Here is a 14083-nt window from a genome sequence, read left to right on the forward strand (position 1 = left end):
GGTTTCCAGAGATGTCGGTGGTGAGGGTCTGCGCCGAAGGGGTCCCAGTGTTGCCGCCCACCCGCTCTCTGTGTCTTTAGTGGGGCCGGGGTCTCGCCGTGGGCTGAGGGAAGAGACAGCAGGCGCGTCTCACTGTGGTCCCCCTTCCCAAAAACGCGTGTGGCTCCTTTTATCAAAACGGGGACAGTTAGACAACAGCTCATGCAAGGTGTCAGATCCCAATTTGAGCAGTTGTGCTTATTAGTGCGATGGGTTTGGTTATGCCTTATTTTTCACTGTGTTGTTTAGGCTGGAAAGTTGCTTGTCACTGGCGACACGGCTGCGAGTTGCCTCACTGAGGTGTTAGCCAGGGTGAGTCGTTTTTCGAGCCGCTCCTGTTGTAATCATTCTTGTTAGTGACTGTGCTTTGAGACAGGCCCTAAAAAAAAAAATGATCAGTGAAACTCTGGTAATTTTTTCTACATCCTTTCTCTTTAGAAACCACTGGGTTTTTTTTAATGTTAGTTTTTGTCGCATGGGATCATAGAGGATAGCTGGCAGGATTGTAACACATTTCTAGCGGTTCTTTTCCACTCCACCTGTTTTACAAAATTCACCATGCCTGCTTAGATGGGGCTTAATAGAGTTGTTTTAGGCAGTTTTCCTCTGGCAATATAATTATAGTGATTATTATGAGGAGTTATTATTATTTCTGACGGAGGTCCTTCTTCTTTATCAAGAATGCCCCCCAGAATTGTGCTTCCCACTGGCCCTACCCCCATGCCCCTGAAGAGTCAGCGTACTGAGACACAAACAGATCCCTTAAATACCAGGTCTCCCTTTAATTAAAAAGAAATAATTAAATTAATTTAAAACCCCCAAAACTGTGATTAAAATAATTTCTGAAATTGCTTCATTCGTTGTGGAATTGTGAGTCAGGTTAAAGGTTTCTGAAGTTAATAAATATAACGTCCACTTTCCATGAAGAATACTTGAAGAAGCTGTTATCCATCTTAAAGATGCAACCAGATAGCTGAAACTTGGCAATTCTCCATTACTTTGGTTGCTGGGGTTAGGCTGGACTGTGTTGGCCTTATGCTCGGAATACCAGGATCTGCAGGAGCATGTGCATTTGTTTCAGCCCTAAAAGGTCCTTATATTTTGTTCTTACCTCTGTGGAATCACACTGAAATGTCTGCAGTGCATTTTCTTTTAATTAATATTGAACTAATTGTAAAATTGGTTTTGCTTTGCCTTGTACATAGCCCATTACTCCAACGACTGTGCAGAAGTTTCGAAATACAACAAATCCAGCTCCTGGTGTTGGAAGAATATTCTATGGCAGAGCAGATGATCCTGACATTGCAGCTCACTTGACACATGGCATAGAGTCACGTTCTTCACTCAGTGTAAGAATGTGACTCATTTACTTTTGTTTAAGAATGGTTTGTTTAAGACTGTCCTTAATAAGAGCAACTGATTTCTTCATAGGCAAGGGTAGAGGTACGTAGCTGAGTGATTTACACTGCAGCATTTCACCACTGCTGTGGTTTATCTGAATTCTGAGGTCAGTTCATAGGGTTTAACTAGCATGATTGAAATAGGAAAACGTTTGAAGTTCAGTGACGTTTATCTTATCATCCACTTAGCCTTTGCAATGACTACTGAATTATTAATTTCATTTTGACATTTAAGTAAAATGAAGTCTTCTACCCACAAATTTTGCTGCTTTTTTCGTTACTGATTACAGAGGCAAAACCTGTTGAGCTCTCAGCAAGAGAACTGCTATCTGAGAATGTGCTTATAGTTCAGTGTGATTATTATGTATTCTTTCTCACCCTTGAGTTGAAACACAGAGGCCATAGTCTGAAATTTTATAAACTAATTAAAAAAAAAAGCATAAAAAGTTTTGCCTCACAATGCTTATTTTATTTAGCTGGAGATTTATCACAACATTGATTATTATTGGTCTTCTCTCAAAGTACATTTTCGTTTTGCAACTTGGTAGATAAAATGATGTCAGTGTAATCATATAAGAGTTCAGAACAGGTATGATCAAACTTTTGTTTGTATGTGTGTGAGGGGGTAGCCATACTTATGTGTGAATGATTAAATTTTGCTGGTTTTCCTGCCTCTTGTGTTGTTTGTGATGTCTTTAGGCAGCTTCTTCGATAAATCCACTTCCTAAAACTGATTTTCAACAAAAAATACAAGACAAAAAAGAAGCAATTTACTTGAGTAATTGTCAAGCATCCTTGGGCAGATCACATGATCAGTCTTCTATGTTACCTAAGGGCTTGGATATAATTAATACTACATTTGGAACAAAAGTCATCCAAGGTAGGAAAGTTTAGTGTTAAAACAGATTTCTTCTAAATACAAGATAATCTACAATTCAGAATCTAGCACATATTCTATGCTTCCAACAGGTCTAGCTTAATAGAAAAGTTGCTATCACAGCAGTTATTTAAAGGCATAAAAACACACTAGTATTTTTCACTTAGGAAGAAACAAGCAACTGAGAACATTTGGTAACTAGTAAGGCTTTTTGGCTGTGTTCCAGACCTGTCTTTGTATATTTCCCCACAGAGCAGTTTAGGTAGCTGACAACTAACTCTCAATTACCGTGACCTGTGAATCTTTCCTCTATAGACTGGAGCAAATCTCATATGTGTTGACCATGTAGCTGTCTTGCAACAGTTATGTTCATCTCAGTTTCTGTGATATTTTTTTTTTTTCTCCGCACCCTGGTCCCATGTCATTATGCTATAAGATTCCTATAGATTGGCTAAAAATGTGTTAAGAGGTATCATTCTTCCACAGTTTTAGCATCTTCTGTAACACAGTATTGTTTAAAATTAAGAACCAAAACAGCCATACTCCTTACTTTCCCAACCATCTATTTATTCCTTACTTTCCAGATGTATCAACTGGAGAACTTATAAATCCACCAAAAGCTTTTGAGGAAGTGGATAAAGAATCCAGAGAAGGACATGAGCTCTATGTTGTATCCCACAATGATTATTATGTGGGTAAGTTCAAAGGCTGACAAGAAACCATGTTAAAAGTTCTAATATAAATAAAGGTGATTGTTCTTCTGTGTCTTTGACACATACTGCACACTATTTTTTGAGATATAAACTGTTACTTTTTACTACTGTATTAATACAATATAAATTCTTGTTAGAAGTAATAATGTGAAAAAAATACATGTAACTGAGAGAGCGTGACATGTTTCTAGAACTGTAAATCAGTTTGTGGTGGGTGTATTAGTATAAGAACTTAATGAAGGAGTTGGAAGCCTGATTTATTTTGAGTGCTATTTGAAAAGCAAAGTATTTCCAGGAAACTAGAAACTCATGGATGCCCATAGATGCTTATTTGGCATTGTCCATACCTCTGAGAGCAATCTCAGGCTTAAAGCCACAGACTCTGAGCCCAGCCTATTCCAGTACTTTCATCTCTGGTTTGTCTTTTTTATCAGCACTCAAACAGAATTTCAGAGCAGATAGACTTTCTGATGGGGAGCTCAGCATCAAGCTCAGGCTGCTGACTGGCTGGCTGGAATGCAGGTTCCTTAGCCTACAGCATCCTGCCCATGAGTCTGTCCCACAGCCCCCGTCTCAGCCCTTCCTGCGGGCTGTGCCTCCACTGCTTCAGCCTCTGGGGCCTGGACTTGTGTGAAGTGGTCTGCTCAGGGGTGGCTACCCTTTTTCTCATAGGTCTACAAAGGAACAGAGTGACAAATAGCACTCTGAAATGCAGTACATGTATTACTTCTGCAGCCACTTACATTATTCCTAGTTCCATCATTTCCACTTAGGCTGAGAGACTTACATTGCTGCTCTGGAAGACTAGTATTGTAACAAAATGCACCAATGCACTAGCAGTTTTGTAGATGTACAAACAAGAAAGAAACTGCAATACAGATATTGTAATATTGTTGTAATAATGTTAAAAATTCCATGCTGCCATACAGCCAGAGGAGCCCTTATTAGAAGACATGCAGTGAATAATTTTTTTTAAAGTTCTAGTTTCCCTTCTTTTCAAAAGGTGATTGAGAAGAGCTTGAAGAAACGGAATGACATTTTTTTCTGTGAGAAGAAACGTGTGCTTGCAGCTCACTTATGTGTGTATACTCATGAGTACTTATGTGATATTCTTGTATGTGAAAATTCATATTATAGGCAAGACTGGATTAGTAGATTCATGAACAAGTAGGCTAATATTTTGATTACAGTCAAGTGTTGTCTACAACTCAGTGGCAAAATTTCCATTAAAATCAATATAGCAAAAGTATATCTGGAAGGGCAGCACCTCAAAAACATCTTTTTCCTCTTAGCATTTTTTTAACAATTAGTAAATTAAATGGTACACATCTCTGCTCAGGTACGGACATTGTAAAGAGATTTGTTTGCCTGACCCTCACTATTTAGGCTACCTGGTGTTTTTTCATTAATTCTGTTGGGCTTGTCTTTAATCAGGCATAGAAGGATATCCAACTATTTTACTACTGAAGCAGTTTTTGCTTTTTCTTCAGCCTTTTATCTTCATTTTTGACAATGAGATTATTCCTAACTACTTAATAAACATGTAGGATGCAAATTAGGTATATTTCATTGAACAGAATTGTTAATTAGTTGTTTATTTTTGTTTCTTCATTGTTTTGTCTCAAGAAGGAAGATACTTAATATATTTTTCTTCCTGAGGTGTTTTATACAGGTTGAAATGCTTACTTTTTCCACAGGGGAAGCAATAAATAGGAAGTATGACTCACCAAACTTCAGCAAGTCTTTTGTTTATGGAATAGAAACCCCTCACTTCAAAGATGGGCGAAGTGTATCCAAGTCCTTAAATTGGGTCTATGATCTGCAGTTGTAAGTTGCAATGAGTTCACCAGTTAATTAGTCATGTGAGTTCTCAAGAAGAGTGAGTCCTTATATTTGAAGAAATTTTACCTCTCACAATGTCACCCTAGCGATACTGAACTGAAGAGAAAATGCAAGGAGTAATTTTCAGAGTAGTTTATCCAAATCAGTTCTACCATAGCATAACAGCACTTGGCATGTTTTTAGCATTACGCAAAGACTTCTTTGGTTTTAAATACCAAGTTTTATCAAGTACTAGATTTTTGTTTTCCTTGTAGAGGAGTTACTGTTTTCTTCTAACTTATAGTAATAATTTGTAATATTACTGAAAATTGTTGAATATTGTTAAACAAATATGTGTGAGAGTTATTTTCCTAATTTGTAGGAAGAGAGCAGCAAAAATTGTATCAAAACAAAGTGATGATTTCAAGGAAAAATTTCAACCTCAGCTTGGAAAAGTCCTTGATCCGTAAGCAAACAAAGATACCGCCCAAGAACAAAATTCACTTACATTAGACAAGAGTCCAGTGTCTTTTTCTGTTATTATAAGTGTGTGCTCAGTGCTTCCACTGCAGAACTTGGTTACAGAAAGGGACTTTCTACTTGCCTTAATTAGGCTGATAAGTATGCAGGTTACTAATGAGGTTTGCAATGTGTCTGTGTGGTGAATTTGTCTTACTGTTTAAATGGTCTGTATCTGAATTGATCAAATTTGTACCAACCACATTACAAGCACCCTGTAACAGTCTTTTTTTCCTGTCTTTTGCAGTTAGGAATGTTTGAAAGAACTGAAATGTCCCACCTATTGTTTAGCGATGTGACCGTTTTACTTACTCTGACGCTACTTTTGGTCATCTTTGTTACATCACCTGTATTCTCACTTTATTAGTTCCTTGGAAAAGGACATGGAACTAAACTGTGTTATTATCTAGAAGCATGTGTCAATCTCAGTAAAATCATTACAATGCTTCATATACCTCAGGTCATCTGGAGCAGCTTTTTAGCTTTACGAAACACCGCTTATAAAGGCTTATGGACCTTAAGGTACAGTGTGGTCAGGATCCAGCTGACAACATTATTGACATGGGAACAAAATTTAAGTTTAAGCTCAAGATCACAGGCTTAAGTAATTCTGGAGAACTCTGCCATGGTACCTGATAGTGAGTGAACAGGAATGCGAGCGAGTTTCTCCTCTGCCCTTCATGAGCCTACTGTGAGGTAGACCTGGAGTATGAGCAACATGAGACAGTATGGCTGGCAGTGCAAGCTCAAACCCAGCACTAGTATTACAAGACAGATACAAGCTAACCTAATTTTATTTAATGAATTTTACACCATCCACATCTTACATTTAATATGAAAATCGTGTTTTAGACTACATCTCTTTGTGGGTTTGTTTGTTTGTTTTGTATTTTAGAACAAATCACTGATTCTCTTTTCAAATTCCATGGAGATTTCTGATTCGTGTACCAGTTTTAATTATTAAACATAGAGATAAAAATAAACATTGCATCTTTTTCAAATTAAGAAAGAAACAAACAGTTCTTTAATGTCACCAATAGCATCTTAATTTGCTGGTAAATAAAACAGGGCCAAGTTTTCCAGGTGGATATGGGCTTGGTTGCTGGTTTTGGTAAACACAGAATTGCATGTGAAAAGCCATGTCAGGTGTGATTCAATTTTTCCACTTTAGCCAGAAGTAGTTTATTTGGAGACATTATTTCAGTTGGAGATGTGGTTTGTCCTAAACATTTCTATTATTTGACTAGTATGTTATAAGGAATTTTCTAATTTCTGTCATTGTCTTAGAAAAAAATATTTTAGCATAGTGTGTTTTCCTTTTAATGAGTATAAATGTTCAAGAAGTTAGTGGTACTATTTGGTTGTGTTATAAACAGCAAAGGTTTATAAAGGGATGCTTTTCTGGAATGGCAATGTGGAAGCAAAGTACTTATAAACAAATTTCAGGTGAACTATGTGTATCATCCCTAAATACATAACCGATATTCACTTATTTTTTTAATAATACCAAAGGGTTTATTTTGGCTACTGATAAACTATCTGACAATTAACAAACAAATGTGCTTATTGACAGTATAGCAGAAACTATGAATGTTCCCCCAGGCCATACATTTGGAATGTTACTCTGTCGAGATGAATATGGTAAGTTTAGGGGCAGAATAAAATATTATCTTGTTAATGAAACTATGCTGAATTAATTGCTGTTAGTTGTGTAGTATATAGTTTTCCTAAAATCTTAGAGGCAAGGTACAAAAATTTCAGTGTGACACTAAATTTTTGGATGGAAAATTTGAGAAGGATTGAAATTGCTAGTGGAAAAATATGAAAGTTAAGTAGTTTAAATGTGTAGGTATGTTTGTCCTTTAAGGAACAGCAGAAGGAACTGAACAAAAAAATCATTATTACAAAGTAGAAAATAATGCATGTACATTGCTGTTGGAAGGGGATTGGGTGAGCTACTGCTATTATTGCACTGTGAACAAACTTCTTGCACTCTAATGTGACCTTTGTGTCTTGGATGCTTGGATGAAGACTATAGTTCAGTGAGACAAAGTGTTAAAAATACTAATAAAGATAGGGTGCATAGAAAATAGAAAGAATAACACAAAAATAGTACATTGTCTTTCTAGAAATCAAAGGTATGTGATTATCTGAGATATTACATTGACTTTTCCATTGGTTTTTGTAATTATCCTGCAATGTGACAGATTGGAAGTGATAGATTAATAATATATGTTCTTTTACTCTCAACTGTCTGGACATCAAGTTACTCCTACTGCTGTCAGAAGCTTTTGGAAGCTTTATGGGTCTTTTACTGAAATGGCTGTATCAGATGTTCAGCAGTGCTGAAAATCAGCATCTCGAAACGGAAATTCTCCTTTTCCTTAAGACTGCAAGCCATTTAAAAAAATTGTCCATTTTCTGTATATGCATAACTAATTGAGGAAGTGTTTATTTTTATAGGTGTTGGTGATCTTCTTCACTGCTGGGTTCCACGTGAGTTCCTCCGTGGTAGAGACAGTGAGAGAGCTGTCTTGATTGCAGTTCGGCAAAGTTTGAAGAAAGCAAACTATGCAAATTTTGACCTGTTACTAGAAGCGTTCAGGCATTACGATAAGGTTAGTGCATTGAAAAAATATAAATGTAAAGGGGTGTGTGACATTAGTTCTCCTGTGCTATGGATATACAGATATGAAGAAACACAAGCATAGGAAGGCAAATAGAGATGAAGATTATAAAGAGAAGGTAACTTCATAGTAGTTGTATGTTTCATATACTGTGGTATGCTATGGAATTAGACATCACAGGATTTGGAGCCTTTCACAACAGTGTCAGGAGTATCCAACTTGACAGCAAGCAAGGGACTTGTGAGCAGGAATAATCTTAGCATTTTTTGCTTTTCAAAATTTGGTATTTCTTCTTAAAAGAAATATGGTTGAAAGGATTATGGTCATATTTTCTTCCAAGCTGTACTTTTTGACTGAGTCACCAAGCATCAGAGTTTCATATATTTTCTTTTTTTCTCACTGGAAAAAAAATTTATAATTGACATTTCTTATATAACATTAATTATAATGTTATGTATTGAATAACATGAATGATTGATGCCTTACTTCCAAAAGAAATCTTGGCTTTACCTCAACATTTAAGATTAGATTGTTCTCTTGTCACAATACCCTGTCACACTGACTTTCTTTTGATCTTAAATGACTGTATTACTTGTTGAAAATTATTTACTGACACTTTCATATTCATATTTTTAATTTCTAAATTATTTGGGGTTGTACTCAGTGATGCTACTCTTCTGAAATGGTGTGTCTGGCACTATACACATCTCTCACTATCGGTATTTGTAAACACGTGTGTGTTTCTTTTGGTGGAGCCTTTTTATAATAGCTGTTGTAACAACTGTTTTGTTTTATTTATAATAGAATGGCGATGGAATGATAGACAAGGATGACCTGCGAAAGTCCTGTTTTCAGCTTAATCTGAATCTAGATTATGAGCTCCTGGATTCCTTGTTTGACTATTGTGATTTGGATAAAAATGGTCGGATTAATTATCTGGAGTTTGCAAACTTTCTGAACTGGAAAGACAGAATGGCTGTTAAAGAGTTTGAAGAAAAAATAATTACAAAAGGTAATACTTAATACTGGGAAATTGTGGACATGTTCTTAAAACAGCTATTGAAAGGACATTGCTGGTATAGGTTAGGTTCTCCTTTGGAAGGGCAGGGTTTAGAGTGTGCATTTAGTCCTTGCATGCCACCAGCAAAGCCTCAGATACAGATATATTTCAGAACCCCAGAGTTCTGTGTTGCATGTTGAGATTGTTCCATAAATCAGGAGAAATTTAAAAATCTTGTAGAATCGTTATCAGATATGCAGATTAATTGTCTTATATTATCTACTTTATAGTTTTTCAAGGATTCAAGCCATGTTTTTACCTCTTAGTCTATAATGTGCTGATAATATATCCTTGCTGTACCATAACTTTTGTTTATAGGAAAAAAACTGGATGCTCCCGGTCTGCCGGAAGACACAAAGACAGATAATGAGACACTGCTGAAGTGGGAAGATCTTGTGTTAAAGGAAGCAGGAAGATCAGAAAAGACACCAAAAATGCTTACAAGATCAACAGATCATGTATTTGCAAATTATCAGACAACTTCTTCTCAGTATAATGCTGTAGTAGGTGGTCTCCCAACAACCTGTAAGTAAGGTGGCCTCTACTTTTCAGCATTACTTAAGACAAAAACAGGAAGAAGTTTTAAAAGTATTGCTACAGATTCTACTAGTGTACAATAGTGAATTAATTTATCTAAACTAAATTTGTTTAGGATTGTGGCTTGGAAGTTGGCATGGCTTTGTTTGGCATGGTTAATCCATTCAAAACTTCAAAGTTAATTTCTCAAAGACATCTTGATTATGCTACTAGTTTTAGGAGAACAAAATCTTCTTGGAATCCCCTAGAAATGTTTTTACCTGGAAGTACTGGATAAGTACTAGAGTATTACTGCAAGATTTCCTGTTGTCATGCTTCATGATGTAGCTGAAGCTAGAAATTCTAAAAAATATTAAAAAAGAGATGAGGAATAAAATAATAAATATTCTTTTTGAACCTATGTGAGACAAAGTATCAAATTTTTTATTATTTCTCAGATGATGTTTTATCCTCCCTAGCACTTTCTTTACATACAGGTTTGTCCAATGCTACCTGTTGACTGATTTCCACAGGTTATCCAGTGTGTGGTCTCCCAACTATTCGTTCAGATATTCCTGCTCCCAAATTCGCCACATCAGTGACAGAACTAATTATGGTGATGAGGCTAATGCTTATGCATTGTTGTTCCCTTCTGTCTTCAGTCAAAAGGGAGTGTACGAAAGAGACTTTTTTAAAACAAGACCAAAGGCAGAGGTATAGTGAATTTCTTGAGAATATCCTTCCAAGATAAACGTACCTTTAGCTATATGGGAGTGGAAAGTCATATCAAATAAAAAGGTTTCAAAATTCATTGTTGCAACGTCACCATCTTTCTTTACATCCATCCAACTATCTGACAAATATGTACCCTTCACATTCAAAAAAATTCTTAAAGGTGTTAGATATTAATTTTATTGAGATCTGGCTTCAATAAGTAATATAAAAAACCGTCAGGTTGTTGCTATGCACATGTTGCTATGCACATGCACATTTAAGCACATGCTTAAATGCTGTCAAAAGAGAGTTGGTAATTAATCTATGGCTTAAGAGTCTGTGACTCATCATTTCTGCAATGTGAGGAGAACAAAGCTGTTGCAAAATTTCCATCCTTGCATATACTCAAATTTCTGAGCAAGGTCCCAGGCAACATCATTTAACGGTAAAGTTAGCCCTGCTTTGATTATGTAATTGGATGGATGACCTCCAGAGATCTCTTCCAACCTAAGTTATTCTAGGATTCTATGAGTAGATGTCTTAAAAAGCCACACCAGAAAATTTTTACAGGTATATATAACTAGTGTCTATCACAGAGGGATGTTCAGTGGAGAATTTTACCCAAGGTGTCTCCTCTCAAACAAACTTGCAGGTTTTGCTAATGGCAAATTCAGCAAACTGCTTGAATATTCCTTTTAAGTGCTCTGCTGAGTCATGGTCGTAGGCTCAGATTTCCAAAGAACTTGCACAGTGATATCAGTGATACAGGGAATCACACACCAATGCTGTGTTATCTCGTATTTCTGAAGAGAAAAATAGGGTGTGAGGCTGTAGGGACTTACCTCTGATTTTTTTTTTTTTTTACTCTGATTTTTCTATCATCTGATATCTCGGGGGGCTGCAACCCCTCTGTTATCTCACAGCCCAGACTTCCTCCCACATAAATACTAAAGCAACTTTGCTTCTTTTTCAGTGTTGTTTACTCTTTTGCTTCTACATTTGGTTGCATTTTCTAGTGATAAAATATTCAGATAACCTCATTACCTGAAATACAGTTTACGAGACGATTGTAACAAAATGTGAAATTCTGATGTAAAATGAAAAAGAAGCCTTGACAACCTCTCCCTTTCTCCTTGTCATTACATTAAATATTAATTTACATTTGAAAGTGGATCTGGAACTTGAGTATATATTTTACAGAAAAGAGTGTTGCTGATGAGTGGCTGAGGATGTAAAAGATGTGGTGTCATGGTCTATACATACCCATAAAACGACTTGTCAGAATGTTGTGTACACGAGCATTTACCATAATCCAGCTCTGAGGCAGGAAATCCATACGTGCAGAATATGGCGAACAGTAAATAGAGTTCATGCTTCATTGAGAAGCCCATTATACCTGTCAAGCACTAGACACTCGGCCTGAGATGTCATAATCCATTCTAGACTATACAGGCCATACAGAATTCAGTGCAAAACCACCTCTGTGTTAAATTGCCCTATACTCATGAAATTGACTGTTTCAGTATTTTAGTGATGGTCTTTGATTTTTTTTTTCTTTTTATATGCAGCATTAATATTTTCAAACATGTAATAGCTAATGAAATTATTGTATGAAAGCTCAGAGTAATTTAATAGTACCAGGTTTTGTATAGGTCTGTAGAAGTGACTGTGAATTCTGACTAAAACAGTTTCATGACTCTTCATGTTCCAAAAGAACAAAGTAGTTCTAGAGCCTGCTATTTTCTTCACTGGAATTTGTCCTAGTCTATTGAAGAGAAGTTACGTAACAGATTGTGTGTAATTTATATTCAACTTGATCATATTGATAATAGGTCAGGGCCAGTTTAACCCCATCTGCACACTTGATAGTTTGTGGTTTAGTCAGTGATTATTTTATGGCTGTTGATGAGCAAGGACAGAGTTTTATTTTAATATGGTGAAGCCAAGTTATGAGAGCATGTGGTCCTTTATGGTCCCTGCAGTGGTATCTTGTAATAGAATATTGCTTTTAGTTTAAATTTAAATTTCACTAGCTTGTTGAAGGCATTAGGTCATATCTGGTTTGTATTCCTCATTAGTAATATTGATTTAACTGAAACAGCACCTGTGCTTAAAGAAACAAAATTTAGTCCATGTTTTCCTCCTGTAATTTCAGCTGACATGCACTGTCATAGATTTTTTGGCTAAGATGAAGCTACAGGTTTGCTGTACTGTGGATCTGGCCTATTTTTATACAAAAGGCAGTTTTAGAGAAAGATGACAAACAAGGTTGATTTGACTGTATTAAAGGTCTTTCTTTATCAAAGCATGTGTAAAATCTCCAGAGCATAAACACAACACACATGCACACACACAGGACGCAGTTGAAGAAGCTAAATGTTTGTTAATGCTAACAAAAGCACAAGACGTCAATATTCTTCTAAACCCACCTTCCTCTGATGAGTCAATAGGTCCGTGTAATGAAGCATGCAGCAGGAAGCATCCAAGTGAGAAAATATGGAAAAAAAAAATTGTTGCAGAATTACTTTGGTGTAAAACTATAGCAAGACCCAAAGTTAATGTGAACCATTTCCTTCTAGTCACTTCACCCATTTATCTATGCCAATCGAGTATCTTGCATATAGTATTCTTGCTGTGAAATTGATTTATGTTGATAACTGCAAATAGCAAAAATACAATGGATACACAGGACTTAGGGCTTTTATAAAATGTTTACTTTTCCCTGAATCTTCTGTGTTTGATTTATCCAGTGTTGAAGTTGCATCAACATTACTTTGTTACCTGAAGACAATTTTGTACACCACAGCTTTCATCCTAGTAATATTTAGATTTAGCTAAATAGGAACTTTTTTAGTTAAGGGTGTGGTCTGTAGTTTTTGCTTAAGAATGGGAAAATATTCTTTGGCAAATAGAGATTGTGAATATATATAAAACCCAGACTCTATATAGTTTAAAGAACATGCTGACAAGAATTATATGAATACTATTATTTTGTAGGTTGCACAAATTCTTCACAACATTGGCATGAGCATTTCTGATGAAAGGTTTGAAGAGATATGGAAGCAAGCCTGTATGAAACATCAGAAAGAAGAGGTTTGTGTTGAAAGCATCAGGAATGTACTGGATGAGATACATGGCTCACACACAAAACCCAGTTGCTAATACTAGTCTCTGGGCATTGCATTTATTTAAATTGACATCAGTCATCTTTCTGATGCTGCATACAATAAACATTTCCAATAACATGGCTTTACACAACTGGAATTCACTGTCTATTGTCTTTCTGAATAGAGGGCTCACCACATGTATATGATTCTTACTGCTATCGTTGCTGTTAGTAGGAACTGATATCCTGAGAAATAAACCGATACAGCACGTTTGTAAATGGAATACAAATATTCTTTATTTTATACTTGTTACAGTGTTTCTGAGTCTAAATAATAGTACTTGGAGCATGGACACGTTGCTTTTTTTTTTTTTAATCTAATATAAACAGACATTTTTGAAAGTACGTAAGATAACACGTATATGCAAGACCTCGTAAAGATTATTAACATGGAATGGCATCTTGCCTTGCTTCTAATATGCCATAATTTCTTGTCAACAAAATGATAGCTAACAGAGATCTGGTGGTTATAAGTTATTTGACATGTATAAAAATTCATGCTTTACATTAAGATACTAAGGAAACTCATAGTCATGAGTGTGGTATCTAAAGTGTTGTCATGAAATAGACTTCTTAGGAACCAGTCAACTAACAAGTGCAAAAATAAGTGTCCGATTGTGTGGTAGAGGGC

General features: G+C 36.0%; 1 protein-coding gene across 1 annotated transcript; it reads left to right on the forward strand.

Annotated features, from left to right (window-relative positions):
* Positions 1-288: 288 nt before the first annotated feature.
* EFHB (EF-hand domain family, member B) lies at positions 289-13448 on the forward strand (the record flags this gene model as incomplete). Its single annotated transcript, XM_010150772.1, is given in 13 exon segments — positions 289-351; positions 1245-1388; positions 2139-2319; positions 2901-3011; positions 4727-4856; positions 5233-5316; positions 6943-7010; positions 7833-7987; positions 8801-9008; positions 9375-9581; positions 10106-10153; positions 10156-10286; positions 13284-13448. Coding segments are annotated over 13 exon segments (1695 nt in total), but the record flags the coding sequence as incomplete, so codon positions are not given.
* Positions 13449-14083: the final 635 nt, after the last annotated feature.

This window comes from Eurypyga helias, unplaced genomic scaffold, assembly GCF_000690775.1.
Source record: "Eurypyga helias isolate BGI_N326 unplaced genomic scaffold, ASM69077v1 Scaffold37734, whole genome shotgun sequence".
NCBI classification, from domain to species: domain Eukaryota; kingdom Metazoa; phylum Chordata; class Aves; order Eurypygiformes; family Eurypygidae; genus Eurypyga; species Eurypyga helias.